Raw genomic sequence first — 15,490 nt, forward strand, 5'->3', positions numbered from 1 at the left:
CCTGGAATGCTTTTCCAACAGTCTTGAAGGAGTTCCCACATATGCTGAGCACTTATTGTCTGTCTTCACTCTGTGGTCCAACTCATCCCAAACTATCTCTATTGGGTTGAGGTCGGGTGATTGTGGAGGCCAGGTCATCTGATGCAGCACTCCATCACTCTCCTTCTTGGTCAAATAGCCCTTACACAGCCTGGAGGTGTGTTGGGACATTGTTGAAAAACAAATGATAGCCCCACTAAGCGCAAACCAGATGGGACGGTGTATCACTTCAGAATGCTGTGGTAGCCATGCTGGTTAAGTGTGCCTTGAATTATAAATAAATCACTGACAGTGTCACCAGCACCCCCACACCATCACACCTCCTCCTCCTTGCTTCACTGTGGGAACCACACATGCAGAAATCATCCTTTCACCTACTCTGCGTCTCACAAAGAAATGCGGTTGGAACCAAAAATCTCACATTTGGACTTTACACCGGATTTACACCGGTCCGGATTTACACCGGTCTGATGTCCATTGCTCGTGTTTCTTGGCCCAAGCAGGTCTCTTCTTAAAGGTGTCCTTTAGTAGTGCTTTCTTTGCAGCAATTGTACCATGAAGGCCTGATTCACGCAGTCTCCTCTTAACAGTTGACGTTGAGATGTGCCTGTTAATTGAACACACTGAAGCATTGAGGTACCTCTGGATCTTGAGGTACCTCTGGATCTTCCTTTCCTGTGGCGGTCCTCATGAGAGCCAGTTTCATCATAGCAATGGTTTTTGATGATTTTTGCGACTGCACTTGAAGAAACGTTCAAAGTTCTAGAAATATTCCAGATTGACTGACCTTCATGTCTTAAAGTAATGATGGTCTGTTGTTTCTCTTTGCTTATTTGAGCTGTTCTTGCCATAATAGGGACTTTTACCAAATAGGGCTATCTTCTGTATAACACCCCTACCTTGTCACAACACAACTGATAGGCTCAAACACATTAAGAATTAAAAAAATTCCACAAATTAACTTTTAACAAGGCACACCTGTTTGAAATTAAAATGTATTCCAGATGACTACCTCATGAAGCTGGTTGAGAGAATGCCGAGAGTGTGCAAAGCTGTGCAAAGGCAAAGGGCGGCTACTTTGAAGAATCTCAAATAAACAAATCAAAATATATTTTATAACACTTTTTGTGTTACTACATGATTCCATATGTGTTATTTCATAGTTTTAATGTCTTCACTATTATTCTACAATGGAATGAGTAGGTGTGTCCAAACTTTTGAATGGTACCGTATATCGGTGTGTGAGAGGGGGGGAAGCACCAAGGTGTGTGTGCACGCACGCGTAAGCGTGTGTTGAGAGAGAGAGCGAAAGAGCTGATGAGACTTCATTCAAATCAAATCTGTTGCAGTTTTTAATCCTCACACTATTCTGGAAGCAATATCGGAATGAGGATTTATTTTCTCACTGGTCGCTTGACAGAAACTGAAAAGTAGCTCTGCGTTTCGGTGCAGAATGAATCGTTCCGAATGCAGACCAGACCCCGTGCTGCGGGCATTGTGGATGGCACTTTATCAACGATTTATCGCCTGAAAACAGATGGAGTGTCAATTTGACCACACGAACGGGGAAGATGACTTGTGCTTTTTCTCTGTGTATCCTCGTATATGTTTTGGATTTAGCTGTTGGTATGTCTCCGTTTTTTGTACTACATGGAGCATTTTGTTGTCATTAGCTAAAAAGTTTTGATTTAATGTCTAAAGCTCCATGCTGTAGACCATTTTTACTAACCTATATATTTCACATTTGACATACATCTGTGTTAGGCTATAGCTCTAAAGCATGCAGAGTGAAATTACATTGCAATGATTATAGGCTGCAAAGGTTATTTTCTTACCTGTCTTACATGTTTGAAACTCATTACATTAGCCTAGATTGACTTGTAAACAGTTCCAAGGTATTGACAGCCATCCAAAATGATTAGTTTGTCCATGAGGAGATGCACTGTATCATACAGCAATTTCTGTAGACTGTACATTGAGTACACTCGTTGAATGCATGTTTTACTTAAATAGGCTAAAAGTTGTCTAATGCTAGTGAGGCTATGATGTCACAATCCTTGTTACCAAATCCAGTTTTTGATTGATTATCTGAGGGATAAAGGCTATTTGGCTGACCCATTTTACAGGTAATCTGTACTCTAAAATGATTAAATGCCACTGTCCCAAGGCTCTAGGACCTGACAGAATGCAAGCCAACAAAACATTGCGGATATGCATTATTTCAAGCATCTAATATTAGTAACATGATTTGCAATCACGATCTGTGATCACATGTAAGTATAGCATTTAAATCTCATCATATGGCAATAATAGATGCTATAGAAATTGAGGGGAGGGAGAGCATAATTGTGATTTCAGTGAATGCAGTTCCTATTGAAGTTGCTCAGTCACATGTGTGTGTGTGTGCACGTGTGTCTGCCTGGATCTGTGTGTCTCTGGATCTGAGTCTGGCTCTGTAGTCTCGCTTGCCAGACGAATGGCACTCCACCCCCACCCAGCGACTCATGAGATCAAGTTGGTCTGTGAGTGGGAGAGAGAGAGAGAGAGAGAGAAAGTAATCTCCTTGCTAGCTTTCTGTCAGTGCTTCATTCACCACCTCCTCCTTCGCAGAGTCAATGCTTGCAGGCTTCAAGCATATGCTTAGGCCTTGAGTGAGAAGAATCAAGTCTCACAACAGTGCCAGTGTTTATTTCTCTGATCACCGGATAATTCGATAGAATTGGACTGGGTGTACTGTATTGAAGGCCTACAATGTCCTCTGTTAGATACAGTAGATGACAGCTGTCTGTCATGGTGTCTGCTCAGAAGACGGAGCGAGCCTGAGAAGCTTGTTGTTCATTGTAGAGCACTAACATGAGATGACGTGCACCCTGGGTATTTGCAGTGGGTCTTCTACTGTTTAATTTAGTTACATTTATTTGCACCAAAGAAAACAAGTGATATACAACAATACAGATTAAAACAAATACAAAAACGATGTGCAGGTGAGGTTTGAAGCCCAAGGGCTTACATGAAACCCACACCACAAAAAAACTATATACAATACATACAGTTGAAGTCAGAAGTTTACATACACTTACGTTGGAGTCATTAAAACTCGTTTTTCAACCACTCCACAAATTTCTTGTTAACAAACTATAGTTTTGGCAAGTCGGTTAGGACATCTACTTTGTGCATGACACAAGTAATTTTTCCAACAATTGTTTACAAACAGATTATTTCACTTATAATTCACTGTATCACAATTCCAGTGGGTCAGAAGTTTACATACACTAAGTCCAGAAAATGATGTCATGGCTTTAGRAGCTTCTAATAGGCTAATTGCCATAATTTGAGTCAATTGGAGGTGTAACTGTGGATGTATTTCAAGGCCTACCTTCAAACTCAGTGCCTCTTTGCTTGACATCATGGGGAAATCAGCCAAGACCTCAGAAAATAAATTGTAGACCTCCACAAGTCTGGTTCATCCTTGGGAGCAATTTCCAAATGCCTGAAGGTACCACGTTCATCTGTACAAACAATAGTATGCAAGTATAAACACCATGGGACCACGCAGCCGTCATACCGCTCAGGAAGGAGACGCGTTATGAGATTAACGTACTTTGGTGCGAAAAGTGCAAATCCATCCCAGAACAACAGCAAAGGCCCTTGTGAAGATGCTGAAGGAAACAGGTACAAAAGTATCTATAGCCATAGTAAAATGAGTCCTATATCGACAAAACCTGAAAGGCCACTCAGCAAGGAAGAAGCCACTGCTCAAAAACCGCCATAAAAAAGCCAGACTACAGTTTGCAACTGCACATGGGGWCAAATATCGTACTTTTTGGAGAAATGTCCTCTGGTCTGATGAAACAAAAATAGAACTGTTTGGTCATAATGACCATCGTTATGTTTGGAGTAAAAAGGGGGAGCCTTGCAAGCCGAAGAACACCATCCCAACCGTGAAGCACTGGGGTGGCAGCATCATGTTGTGGGGGTGCTTTGCTGCAGGAGGGACTTGTGCACTTCACAAAATAGATGACATCATGAGGAAAGAAAATTATGTGAATATATTGAAGCAATATCTCAGGACATCAGTCAGGAAGTTAAAGCTTGGTCGCAAATGGGTCTTCCAAATGGACAATGATCCCAAGCATACTTCCAAAGTTGTGGCAAAAGTTGCATACTTCCAAAGTTGTGGCTTAAGGACAACAAAGTCACGGTATTGGAGCGGCCATCACAAAGCCCTGACCTCAATCTGATAGAAAATTTGTGGGCTGAACTGAAAAAGCCTGTGCAAGCAAGGAGGCCTACAAACCTGACTCAGTTACACCAGCTCTGTCAGGAGGAATGCGCCAAAATTCACCCAACTTATTGTGGGAAGCTTGTGGAAGGCTACCCGAAACGTTTGACCCGAGTTAAACAATTTAAAGGCAATGCTACCAAATACTAATTGAGTGTATGTAAACTTCTGACCCACTGGGAATGTGATGAAAGAAATAAAAGCTGAAATAAATMATTCTCTCTACTATTATTCTGACATTTCACATTCTTAAAATAAAGTGGTGATCCTAACTGACATAAAACAGGGAATGTTTACTAGGATTACATGTCAGGAATTGTGAAAAACTGAGTTTAAATGTATTTGGCTAAGGTGTATGTAAACTTCCGACTTCAACTGTAAGTTCAAAAACTACTGTACTTAAACCATTCATCATTAACTCTGATGCTGGAGCATTCATTTATATTTCCTGGTGGTAATATAGTGAGTCTGGGCTCTAGTTGGGTGAGTAGGGACTATCGCTGTCTTTTGTTCACTGCGTAAGACAATGGTGATGCATTCAGGGGCCAATTCTGACATAAGAATTTACGCCATTCCTACGCATACCTTTCCTACGCACTTCTCAGTATTTGGTAAGTATTTGGTATTCATACTCACACCTACAGTGTCATTGCGCAAAATGGTATGCAGCATCATCTGGATATGTGTGCAACAAAAGTTAAACATTCATTTTCAGCTACCATTTCTTTCAAGCTGTCTACGCATACAATTTGATGCAYACMTTTGATAAATCCAACGTATGCACCACATAGAACGCACGGCAACTGTCTCTGCTGCAAACTTAGCATTCCATTGGAAATGAATGTACTTCTGATGTACCAAAACACAATGACACTGTCGGTGGAATCGAGGCGTTACCTAATTCAGTCGTGTACTGCTCTGCAGGTGTGGCTGGTTACCTGAAAGCCCTCCCACTTGAAAGCCCTCCCACGATTTTCTTGTTGAGTTTTCATTCAATAGGGTTTTCAGTACATTTATCTTAAGCCATCCCTTTAAATCGATACTGATAGAGGCTAATATTTAACAATAGAAAACAGAAATAGAAAACAGAGAAACTGCAAGTTAAATGGCCGTACAATTTAAATTCTGCATAATRGCACAGTATTTCATAAACTTTACTGTGGGAAAGTTGATATGTTGATATGCTTCAGTTTGCTGCCATATGACTGGTTTCACATTTGTCTCCAGCGATTGTAAGGTAAAAATATATCTAAAACATATGCAATTTATATTTACAATTCCCTTATCCAAACGGATTACTAATTTACCTAGCTCTTATCAATAGCTCTTTTCAAGTTGTAAAGTACAGTGCATGGAGAATGGTATAATTTCTATCTGAAAAAAACAAGTAGGCCTAGATGCTTTTCCCACTTGTAACCGGTAGGTTCTCTAGACATTATTCATGGTTTCCTCGCACATAAAGGTGGTGGAATTATTCGGAAATTAAGTCAAGTTCAGAATCCCCTCCCCCTGATCAAGGTTACCAAGACACACCTCCGTCACACCTTCATTTATTTGATCTCCACCCCAAAGGAATAGCGGTTGAATTGCATGCTATTCTCATGCTTAAGTTCAAGGTCAGAATAGGCATAAAAACGTAATTACTTTCCATTTACGCAAGCTAAACTCTGGTCAGATTCGGGCCCTCAAGACCTAACCTCACCAACAGTAACTGATGAGGAGGATGTAGCTGACAGCCTCAATAGTTAGGTTATGTTCGATAGTCACCAAACAGAAGAAAACGGACTGAAATAGGGACGGACTACCTTGTCCTATAAGAAACCCTTATAAATACGACCCTGATTGGGATTGTATATTCTTAGTGGAAGGGCCCCTTTAAGAAATGTCAACTGACATCATAAAAACAYCTGAGTCAAGTATTTTTGCCTTCACCTACAGGGCTCACGCTTACATGGTTGAATGGCAGCTCTCTTTGCTCCAAAAAGCTGCCATTTATTAATTTATTTTTCAAATGTTTGTGAGTATGAAGCTCCCTCCAGTTCTCTCCTTCTGGGTCTGTCAATGAAAAGATGGGGGATTAGTGGGAAAAACATGAGGAAAAATAATCCACCTTGATGTCAGGGTGTAGAGGCCAAGGTGGGAGGAGGGGTGGGGATTCTATACTGGAGTAGCAGTATGAAACAGGAGGTTACACTCTTTACCAGCTGCCCTGCTGCCCTGCATGTCTCTTTAAGTGCTCTGGGATCAGTCCTGGGCCATCACACCATCACACTCAACATGCCAAAAAGTCAAGGATCATCGTGGATACCTGATCCTACAGATTTAATCTGTACTATGTACACCCTGGTGTTATTATATAGGTCGTTCAGCGAAATTAGTCCTTTTGGGTTTATTTAACCTAATTTAACATTCTGTCATGATGAGCACATGTTTAACTTAATAAAAAACATGTTTTACTATATAAAGAGGTTAAATAACAAAAAGGACTATAGTAAGTGCCTAATAAAGTGCCAAATAAAGTAACAGAGTTGACTGTAACAGGGTTGACAATTTAACCTTAAATAAGCCATAAATCCCCTTGTGACAGGAGGAATGGAAGCTTGTTGTGTACAACCGGGAGGGGCAATTGAATGCAAGCTTCACAAAAATGTTATAATTGTTAAAATATTTCTATCCTGTCTACCTATGGGTAACAGGGTTGGCGTGTTATGCTCGACCCACTCAGTTTCCACCACAAAACACCAGAAAATTGTCAAAAAGAGTAGAACCTGATTTGACTATTAGAGGTTCAATGTCTCTTTAGGAAAATGTATTTAAGGCCTCCCGAGTGGCGCAGYGGTCTAAAGCACTGCATCGCAGTGTTGCGGTGTCACTACAGCCTGTGATCGGCCGTGACTGGAAATCCCATAGGGTGGCGCACAATTGGCCCAGCGCCATCCGGGTTAGGGGAGGGTTTGGCCGGGGGCGCATTACTTGGCTCATTGCGCTCTAGCGACTCCTTGTGGAGGGCCGGGCGCCTGCAGGCTAACTTCGGTTGTCAGTTGAACAGTGTTTCCTCCGACACATTGTTGCAGCTGGCTTCCGGGTTAAGTGGGCGGGTGTTAAGAGGCGTGGCTTGGCTGGTCATGTTTCGGAGGACGCATGACTTGACCTTCGCCTCTCCCGAGTCCGTTGGGGAGTTGCAGTTACAAGATCGTAATCACGAAATTGAGGAGAAAAAGGGCAACAAAAAAAAAAATCTAATAAAAATGTATTTAAAAAGGAATAGTTTTACCATTATAAAACGAGAGTTCAGTTCACGTAACAGGGTGGACCTTAAAATAAGGGACATGTTGTATTTTTAGCTTAAAATGAATCACTAATCACAATAAATAAATAATAATCYTCAGAAATTATGTTGTCAAAGCAACAAAATAACTTGGGCTTTACAATGATGGTGAAAACTTGGAGAAATGTTGGGGTTAAGTGGGTTAAATCTTCATAGAAGTCACAGAGAGTCCACAGAGGGACATGTCAAAATGCTGATTTATTGAATTTTCCATATGGTCTATATGAAATGGCACTTTATTTAATATAACAGGCTTTTAAAATCCAATATTGGTGCAGAAGGGACTCATTTTGTGGAATGACCCATACAACACTATAACACTGACGATATTTACTTACTGTAAAGCTAGGTGAGATTCTTTCTGCCACAGAATGCGCTGATGAAAGTGCAGCAGATAACCTAGCAGTTAGAGCGTTAGGCCAGTAAACCAAAAGGTGGCTAGTTCGAATCACCAAGCTGAAAAATCTATTAATGTGCCCAAGAACAAGGAATGTAACCCTAATTCCTCCAGGGTCACTGCTGAAAATGGCAGACCCTGGCCATGACCCCACTCTCTACGGGTGTCTCATGGGGAGTTTCCAACTCACACATGCACATAATACACACTTCTACATGGGAAATAGGACAAATATAAGCAACCACCTAATTATTATGATTGAAAACATATCATTACAGTGCATTAATTCTCAGAGAGAATGAGGTCGCTACTAGGTTTTCTCTGCCTCTCCAGGTTAGAGATAGAGATCTGTGCTTCTCAGCACTATATCATGTCTTTGGCTTGTTTAGGAAACAGGTTGGTTTTTAATTGACCATACTTTACTTTTTACCCTGCCAGAGCCACAGCACTTAGCACACACTAAGACCACGATAATGGGAGAAATAGCGCAACATAAACATGCACTTGTGCTGCCATTGCCACCCTACCTTTACATAGATATGGACACCTACTATTACAGCACCACAGTTAATGAATGAACAAGTCCTTAATGATCATGAAAGTAAAAGGAGGAAATGTGTGCACACAATATTCCTATCCCAAGCTGTAATACCCTGCGAAAAACAGATGAAATTTTGGCCATTTAGCCTTGATTATGCACTATTAACAATCCATGTAATTACAGCTAGCCTATAAGGTTTCATTTCCAATGCTCCAGAGACAGGGTGGTATGGTCATTTGAGAACTATAGTAACACAAACACAAGAGGGTCTTTAAGAATCATAAAATAAAATAGAACAACTTTATGTCTAATGAATGCCTTTAGCAAGTTTTGTGCTGGACTATGTTATGGGTTTCATAGAAGGGACTGTATGTTGTAGAGATAAAAGTGCGTGGAAATGTGTGTAACATATTTTACTTCTTTCTTTGACCCACAGGCTATTTAACTGTCACTCTTGAGCCTCTCCCTCTCGTTGTCATTGGAGACACGGTAACGCTCAAGTGCAATTTCATGACAGATGGCAACCTGCGAGAGATTGTGTGGTTTCGGGTGAGTAGGGTGGCCTTGATGTCCCTGTATGAACCGTATGRTTGTTTGCAACAGCACATACTGTATCTTGTGTTTACCTCTATGAGAAGCTTTTGATTAGGTCAGCTTTGTTCTCTGACATTTTCCATTGACACTTCAATTAAAACGCTGACAAACGCATCAAAGCTTTTGATGCAAAGAGAGAGTGCATTATATACAGTACATAACTGTACTATATCTAATGGCTTCTGAAGTGCTACTAGGTTTGATAAGCTCCTTAAACTATGAACGTATGTAGCGATACGTAATGTAGTCCACACGGACAGTTTGTTTCACCCTGAGCTCCCAGCTCCTCCAAAATAAAATGAATACCTAGTAACAACTAACTAAACTCATTAAAGTGGCAAAAGAAGAGGCTTCAAAGCTCTCTAGCCTTCATGAATTGGAAAATAATAACTGTGTGCATCGATTAAAAAAACATATTAATCTCAGGCACAACGCCTCTCCACTATTTGACTTAGATGTTTTGTGTGTATGCATTGATATGTACGCTATGTGTGCCGTTTTTAAATGTATGTAGTTCTGTCCTTGAGCTGTTCTTGTTTATTGATGTTCTCTATTTTATCATGTTTTATGTTCTGTGTGTACCCCAGGAAGAGTAGATGTTGCTTTCGCAACAGCTAATGGGGATCCTAATAAAATACCAAATACCAAGATTGTGTTTTGTGAAGAAACTTGTGTTACATGTACTTGGATACATGTCCAGGGTGTGTAATATGAGGTATTCCTTCACTTTCTAGGTGACAGAGGGTGGCAGTGCCAAGCAGAAGATCTTCACCTACGATGCCATGACCAACACCAACTTCTCCCATATGGAGGACTTCCGCAGACGAGAAGACTTGGTCTACCAATCAACTGTCCGGTAAGCTTGAACTGTAGGCGGCAGCCTCAAGAAAGAGAACATTGGTCAGTGTTTTCACTCGCAAGTGTAGGCTTATTTTATTTGAGCTTATCTTATTTTATCATATCTTATTCAATGCTTTGAGTACCTGGAAAACTCCTAACCTATATGGATATTATCTTCGTGGGGTTTGTTGCTCTACTGCCAGGCTCCCTGAGGTCCAGATGGATGATGATGGGCCGTATGAGTGCCACGTGGGGATCTACGACAAGGCCTCTAGAGACAGGGTGGTCTTAGCCTCTGGCAGCATCGTGCTCACTGTCATGGGTAAGATTCAAGAGAATTAACGCTATAATAATATGATCATGTGGTATTTTAATCACCTCTGCCTCCCCCTACTGTTGAGATGTGGGAAATGCACAGGAGACTACTTTCTGATAGTATTTTATATAAATCCGTGTTGCCTCCCACAATGTTCCGGTTTAACACTGTACGTAATAGAACGTCAGTTTGGCATACAGGGACGACGCCACTGCCTGATCTGCATGAATACAATACAAAATAGTAGCTAGCAAGATGGAGATCACGGAGGTTATTTTGAATGAGTGCATTTCGCAAGTGGCTAGTTTGCATCAACTAACTTCACTAAAACCACTGCAAAGATTTTGCCTTCAAACTTTGGTTTCGAATTGCGACGTTCTGGCATGTCTACCTTGTGATTTGTTGGAGAGTTGTCTGTCTGACACCCTGGAATCCCCTCCCCCTGATCAAGGTTACCAAGAGTCCATCTTGTATACCAGACTAACATCTTGTATACCAGGTCTACGAGACTAACGTTATGCCCTCAAGTACAGTACAGACATGTTTGTTTCATGTTTCAGTTAGTTTTATATGTAGCCCTTCTGAAAATAATAGATGTGCCTATTTGTAGATGGATTTCTCGTTTTGAGTCACAGGTTTATATGCAATTTTCCTCCATAGTTCCTCCTAAGTCCATTTCTGTAGTGGCAGTAGACTGCCCGGTCCCCTTCAGTCGCTATGACACCCAGAACTTCACTCTAGTCTGCATCGTCATGGGAGGAAAGCCAGCCCCTATGGTGAGTTTGCCCACATGCAAACAGTACTCATACTAAAATATGTTTTGAAGTAAAAACACTTTTGAAATGATGGGTGTGATTGGTTGTTACGGGCTCATACTATGTCTTTATCCTTTCAGGTGTACTTCAAGCGTGACGGCGAGCTGATCGAGGTGGTCCCCTCTATTATGGAGGGTGGCGGGGGCAAATCCCAGGGCAGGGGCCAGGCAGGGCTACGGATCTCTAGGCCCCTGATCAGTAGAGACCTGGATGACACCAAGCTGAAGAAGTCCCTCTCCCTGCTTGACCAGGGGAAGCCACCCCGTCTGGACCGTGACACCCCTGGGAACGGAGGGATGGGGAAGATGGTAGGGGCCGGGGGGGAGCCAGGAAGTCTGGAGGGGTCTGAGCCCAGCCCCACCACCACGGAGGTGATCCCAGAGACAGTGGTAAGCCGGGAGTTCCCTCGCTGGATGCAGAGCACTGACCCGCTCTACTACTTCCAGCACCGGCGGCAGGCGTCCAGAGACGGCACCATGGAGGTCAGAGCCATGCTCACCTGGAGCCTCAACCCCCAGCTGGACAACGACGCCCTGTACAGCTGCGAGGTCAAGCACCCAGCGCTGTCCATGCCCATGCAGGCTGAGGTCACTCTGTGTGAGTACCAAATTAGACCATGACAATCAGCTGGATAGCAAATATCTCCTCCATGAGGACATAAACTCACTTTTTAATGCCACCCAAATACTGGATACCCAAGGAGTCCATGTCTGTATTAAAACCTATCAGAGCTAGGGATGCAAGGGGAGAGAACATTCTAAAATAATAACTTGTTAAAATAATAGTTCAAATTCACTTGAGGTATTTTTCCTGAATTAACGGAAAATGAACATGGTGTCTGAAAGCTCGTAATTTGGGGAATAACACTGAGTATACAAAACATTATGAAGTGTTGATGAAGGGAAGGAGACAGGTTAAGGAAGGATTGTTAAGCCTTGAGAAAATTGAGACATGGATTGTGTATGTGTGCCATTCAGAGGGTGAATGGGCAAGACTTCTATTTAAGTGCCTTTGAACAGAGTATGGTAGTAGGTGCCAGGTGCACCGGTTTGTGTCAACAACTGCAACGCTACTGTTTTTTTCACGCTCAACAGTTTCTTGTGTGTGTCAAGAATGGTCCACCACCCAAAAGACATCCAGCCAACTTGACACAACTGTGGGAAACATTGGAGTCAACATGGGCCAGCATCCCTGTTGAACGCTTTCGACACCTTGTAGAGTCCATGCCCCGACAAATTGAGGCTGTTCTGATGGCAAAAAGGTGGAGTGCAACTCAATATTAGGAAGGTGTACCTAATGTTTGGTGTGCTCAGTGTATATACAATCCTACTTAGAGCTAATGCATTCAGTAATGGCAGAAAACAGGCACTTCCCAGCCTTAAGCGTCAGCCAACAACAGGAAAATACAGTACAGAGAACCTGATCACTATGCTTTAGCTCAGGATCCAGCAGCAGCCAGCAACTATTTAGAGGCAGTGACTCACTTAATGAGGATGCTCCTTAATGGAGTATTTTGTTCAGAGGATCCATTAGTTCTGCTTAGAAATGCTCGAGAAATCTGACAGTAGATTAGCCATTTTCTGCAGAGTTACATATGTCATTCCATAAGCACACACACCTACACACGCATGGTCTGTTTGCAGCACAGCCACCGGCATCAGTTCATGATGAATACACGTCAAACCTCATATCAGTTAGTTTGAGTGGATTACTAGATATAGTGGAGACTTATCATCATCAAAAACGGTTATCCCCAGTCAGCCATGGTTTAGCAGGCATGCTCAAATAAAAAAGGATTCTAAGGCTGAGAGCTTTTTGCATAGTATACAGAGAATATAGATGCTTAATTTATTCCTTTAGAAATAATTTGAGACATAAGGAAAAATAGTGTTTTGTTAAAAAACTAAAAGATTGAAAATAAGTAACATTCATTGTTTTTTAAATTTGTTTCCCTTTAGCTGCTCCCAGGGGCCCCAAACTGTCCATGACGCCTGGTAAGGCTAAAGTAGGAGACACTGTCCGCATTACAGTTCAGGGCCTCCAGATCTCATCCACTGGGGTGAGTACAAAATAAATGCTTTATTCTTATATTATTCATACCAGTAAGTACATTCAACTGTAGGAAAGACAACCACATATCACCATCATTGAAAGAAAACCTTCTTCAAAAATACAACATTTCTCCAGCTGGTGTCGCACTACAACTATATAATACAACAGGGAGATACATCTGAATGAAAGTCATATGTACATTTGCATGAAAGTCATTCCGCTTGTTTGAGGGAATTTGTAAGAGTAATGCAAGCTGGCAAGGTGCACAATTGATCATCTTGATCACATACTATTTATTTGGGAGTCAAGGTGTCTTGCATATCAGTGATCTTGTGCAGTCTGACTGCAATGTTGTCAATCTTGTACACACATTATTTACAAAAGATGCTTTTCCACATGCACTTCCCAGAACATGGTGTTCCCCGAGCCATTGTTCACCTGGACCAGAGTGGGAGGTCCTCTGCTGGACGGGAGAGAGGATCATAATGGGAGGGAGCTGGTGCTGGAGCGAGTACCGGCCAAGCTCAACGGCTCCATGTTTCGATGCACTGCCCAGAACCCTCTGGGCTCCACAGACACATACACACGGCTTATCGTGTTTGGTGAGTGTGTGAGGGTTCTCTGTGTCAGGTTACCCTCTCTCCTCATGCACATGACTTACTTTGTTTTCTCTGTTTTAACAGAGAACCCCAGACTTAAGAAGGGGAGACACCATTTTGTTGGTAAGCATAGAGAGAATGGAAAAAAGAGAACTCAATTCTTTACATGGTCAAAGTAAGACATATCATCCTACTGAAGATGAAGTAACTAACACTTATTTCCTTCTATTAGTAGATGCAGCCTATTGCAATGAGGGACTGGGGCTGACCACCATGGTGCTAATGTTAGCCCTGACATGGGAGATGACGTGAGCAGCAAAATGGACCCATGACCTTCTCCAGTCACTCTAATCTCTCCAGTCTCTTCCTCGTCACTCACTTCCCCATCTTCTGGAGTTCCAGCCACTGGACCTGAAGAAGCACTGTTCACTTTTCATAAAAGCAGCTTATGAAAATAAAAACATTGTCAGAAATATGAAAGATAACAACTACATGCATTCTAACTCTCTTAGCGTTTGTTGTCATTCTGCCTGTCTAACTGCATCTTCCCTTTTTGTCTTGTCAACATCCTATGATCAACTATCACAGTGGCTATGTTTTATGGTAGACCCCAATGTGTTAGAGGTCTTTTTAACCAAGTTGGTGTGGGCTGGCCCGCATTAGATGCTTTTTCCCATCTTCCACTTATTTGAAGTCAGAACGCATACAATGTGACATGTTTTTGAAATATCTTGGTCAGCCAGACCTTGAATGAAATAAATGTTTGGTCGGAAAAATAATAATTGAAGTAGGTAAAGAGCTGTATATTTTAGGCCATTGGCTRAAATACTTGCAATTCTTTAAGGAAAATGTATGGTCTGTGGTAGGCCTACTGGCCCTACTTTAATGCACAGCCCAGTTTCTTTTACCAATGAGAAATCTTAGTCACGGAGCCAACGTGACATTGATTCAATGGTTGGAAAGATGGGGAGAGGTCTGTCTGTGATGAAGAGATGCTTTGCTTTTTTGACACCACACTCCACAAAGCAAGGCCTGCAGGCTTTATTTTTATATTATGTTGATTATTGCCCAGTCATATGGTCAGGTGCTGCAAAGAAGGACCTAGAAAAACTGCAGCTGGCCCAGATCAGAGCGGCATGTCTTACTCTTCACTGTAATCAGAGGGTTAATATCAATACTATGCATGCCAGTCTCTCTTTGCTAAAAGTAGAGGAGAGACTGACTGCATCACTTCTTCTTTTTATAAGAGACAATGTGTTGGAAATTCAAAATTGTTTGCACAGTAAACTTACACACAGTTACCCCACCATAAATGCCACCAGGGCTCTTTTCACAGTCTCCAAACAAATTCAAGAAAACGTACAGTATTAAATAGAGCCATGATTGCAGGGAACTCCTATCTCAGATGGCTCAAGTGAACAGAAAACCTGGTAAAAAAAAAACAACAGATAAAGCAACACTTCATGGCACAATGTCTCTCTGCTATTTGACCTAGATATTTTGTGTGTATGTACTGATATGTAAGCTATGTGTGATGTTTTTCATTTGTGTAGTTCTGTCTTTGAGCTGTTATGTTCTATAAATGTTCTGTATTATCAAGTTTCATGTTTTGTGTGGACCACAGGAAGAGTAGCTGCTACTTTAGCAACAGTTATTTGGGATCTTAAATAAAATACCAATATTCCGC

At 41.8% G+C, this 15,490-nt stretch overlaps 1 protein-coding gene across 2 annotated transcripts; it reads left to right on the forward strand.

The window, feature by feature from the left end:
- Positions 1-1,301: 1,301 nt before the first annotated feature.
- LOC111976380 (immunoglobulin superfamily member 21-like) lies at positions 1,302-15,402 on the forward strand. Of its 2 annotated transcripts, XM_024005174.2 has the most exons (10): positions 1,302-1,665; positions 9,024-9,136; positions 9,916-10,037; positions 10,225-10,343; positions 10,998-11,113; positions 11,233-11,749; positions 13,111-13,211; positions 13,614-13,806; positions 13,888-13,926; positions 14,036-15,402. In XM_024005174.2, the coding sequence occupies exons 1-10, from the start codon at positions 1,611-1,613 to the stop codon at positions 14,113-14,115; spliced, it is 1,455 nt and encodes a 484-aa protein (XP_023860942.1). In that variant the 5' UTR covers positions 1,302-1,610; the 3' UTR covers positions 14,116-15,402. The 2 variants fall into 2 exon arrangements, with proteins under 2 accessions (XP_023860942.1, XP_023860943.1); XM_024005175.2 differs by lacking the exons at positions 1,302-1,665; positions 9,024-9,136; positions 9,916-10,037; positions 10,225-10,343 and adding an exon at positions 10,513-10,788.
- Positions 15,403-15,490: the final 88 nt, after the last annotated feature.

This window comes from Salvelinus sp. IW2-2015, linkage group LG17 (assembly GCF_002910315.2).
Source record: "Salvelinus sp. IW2-2015 linkage group LG17, ASM291031v2, whole genome shotgun sequence".
Classification (NCBI taxonomy): Eukaryota; Metazoa; Chordata; class Actinopteri; order Salmoniformes; family Salmonidae; genus Salvelinus; species Salvelinus sp. IW2-2015.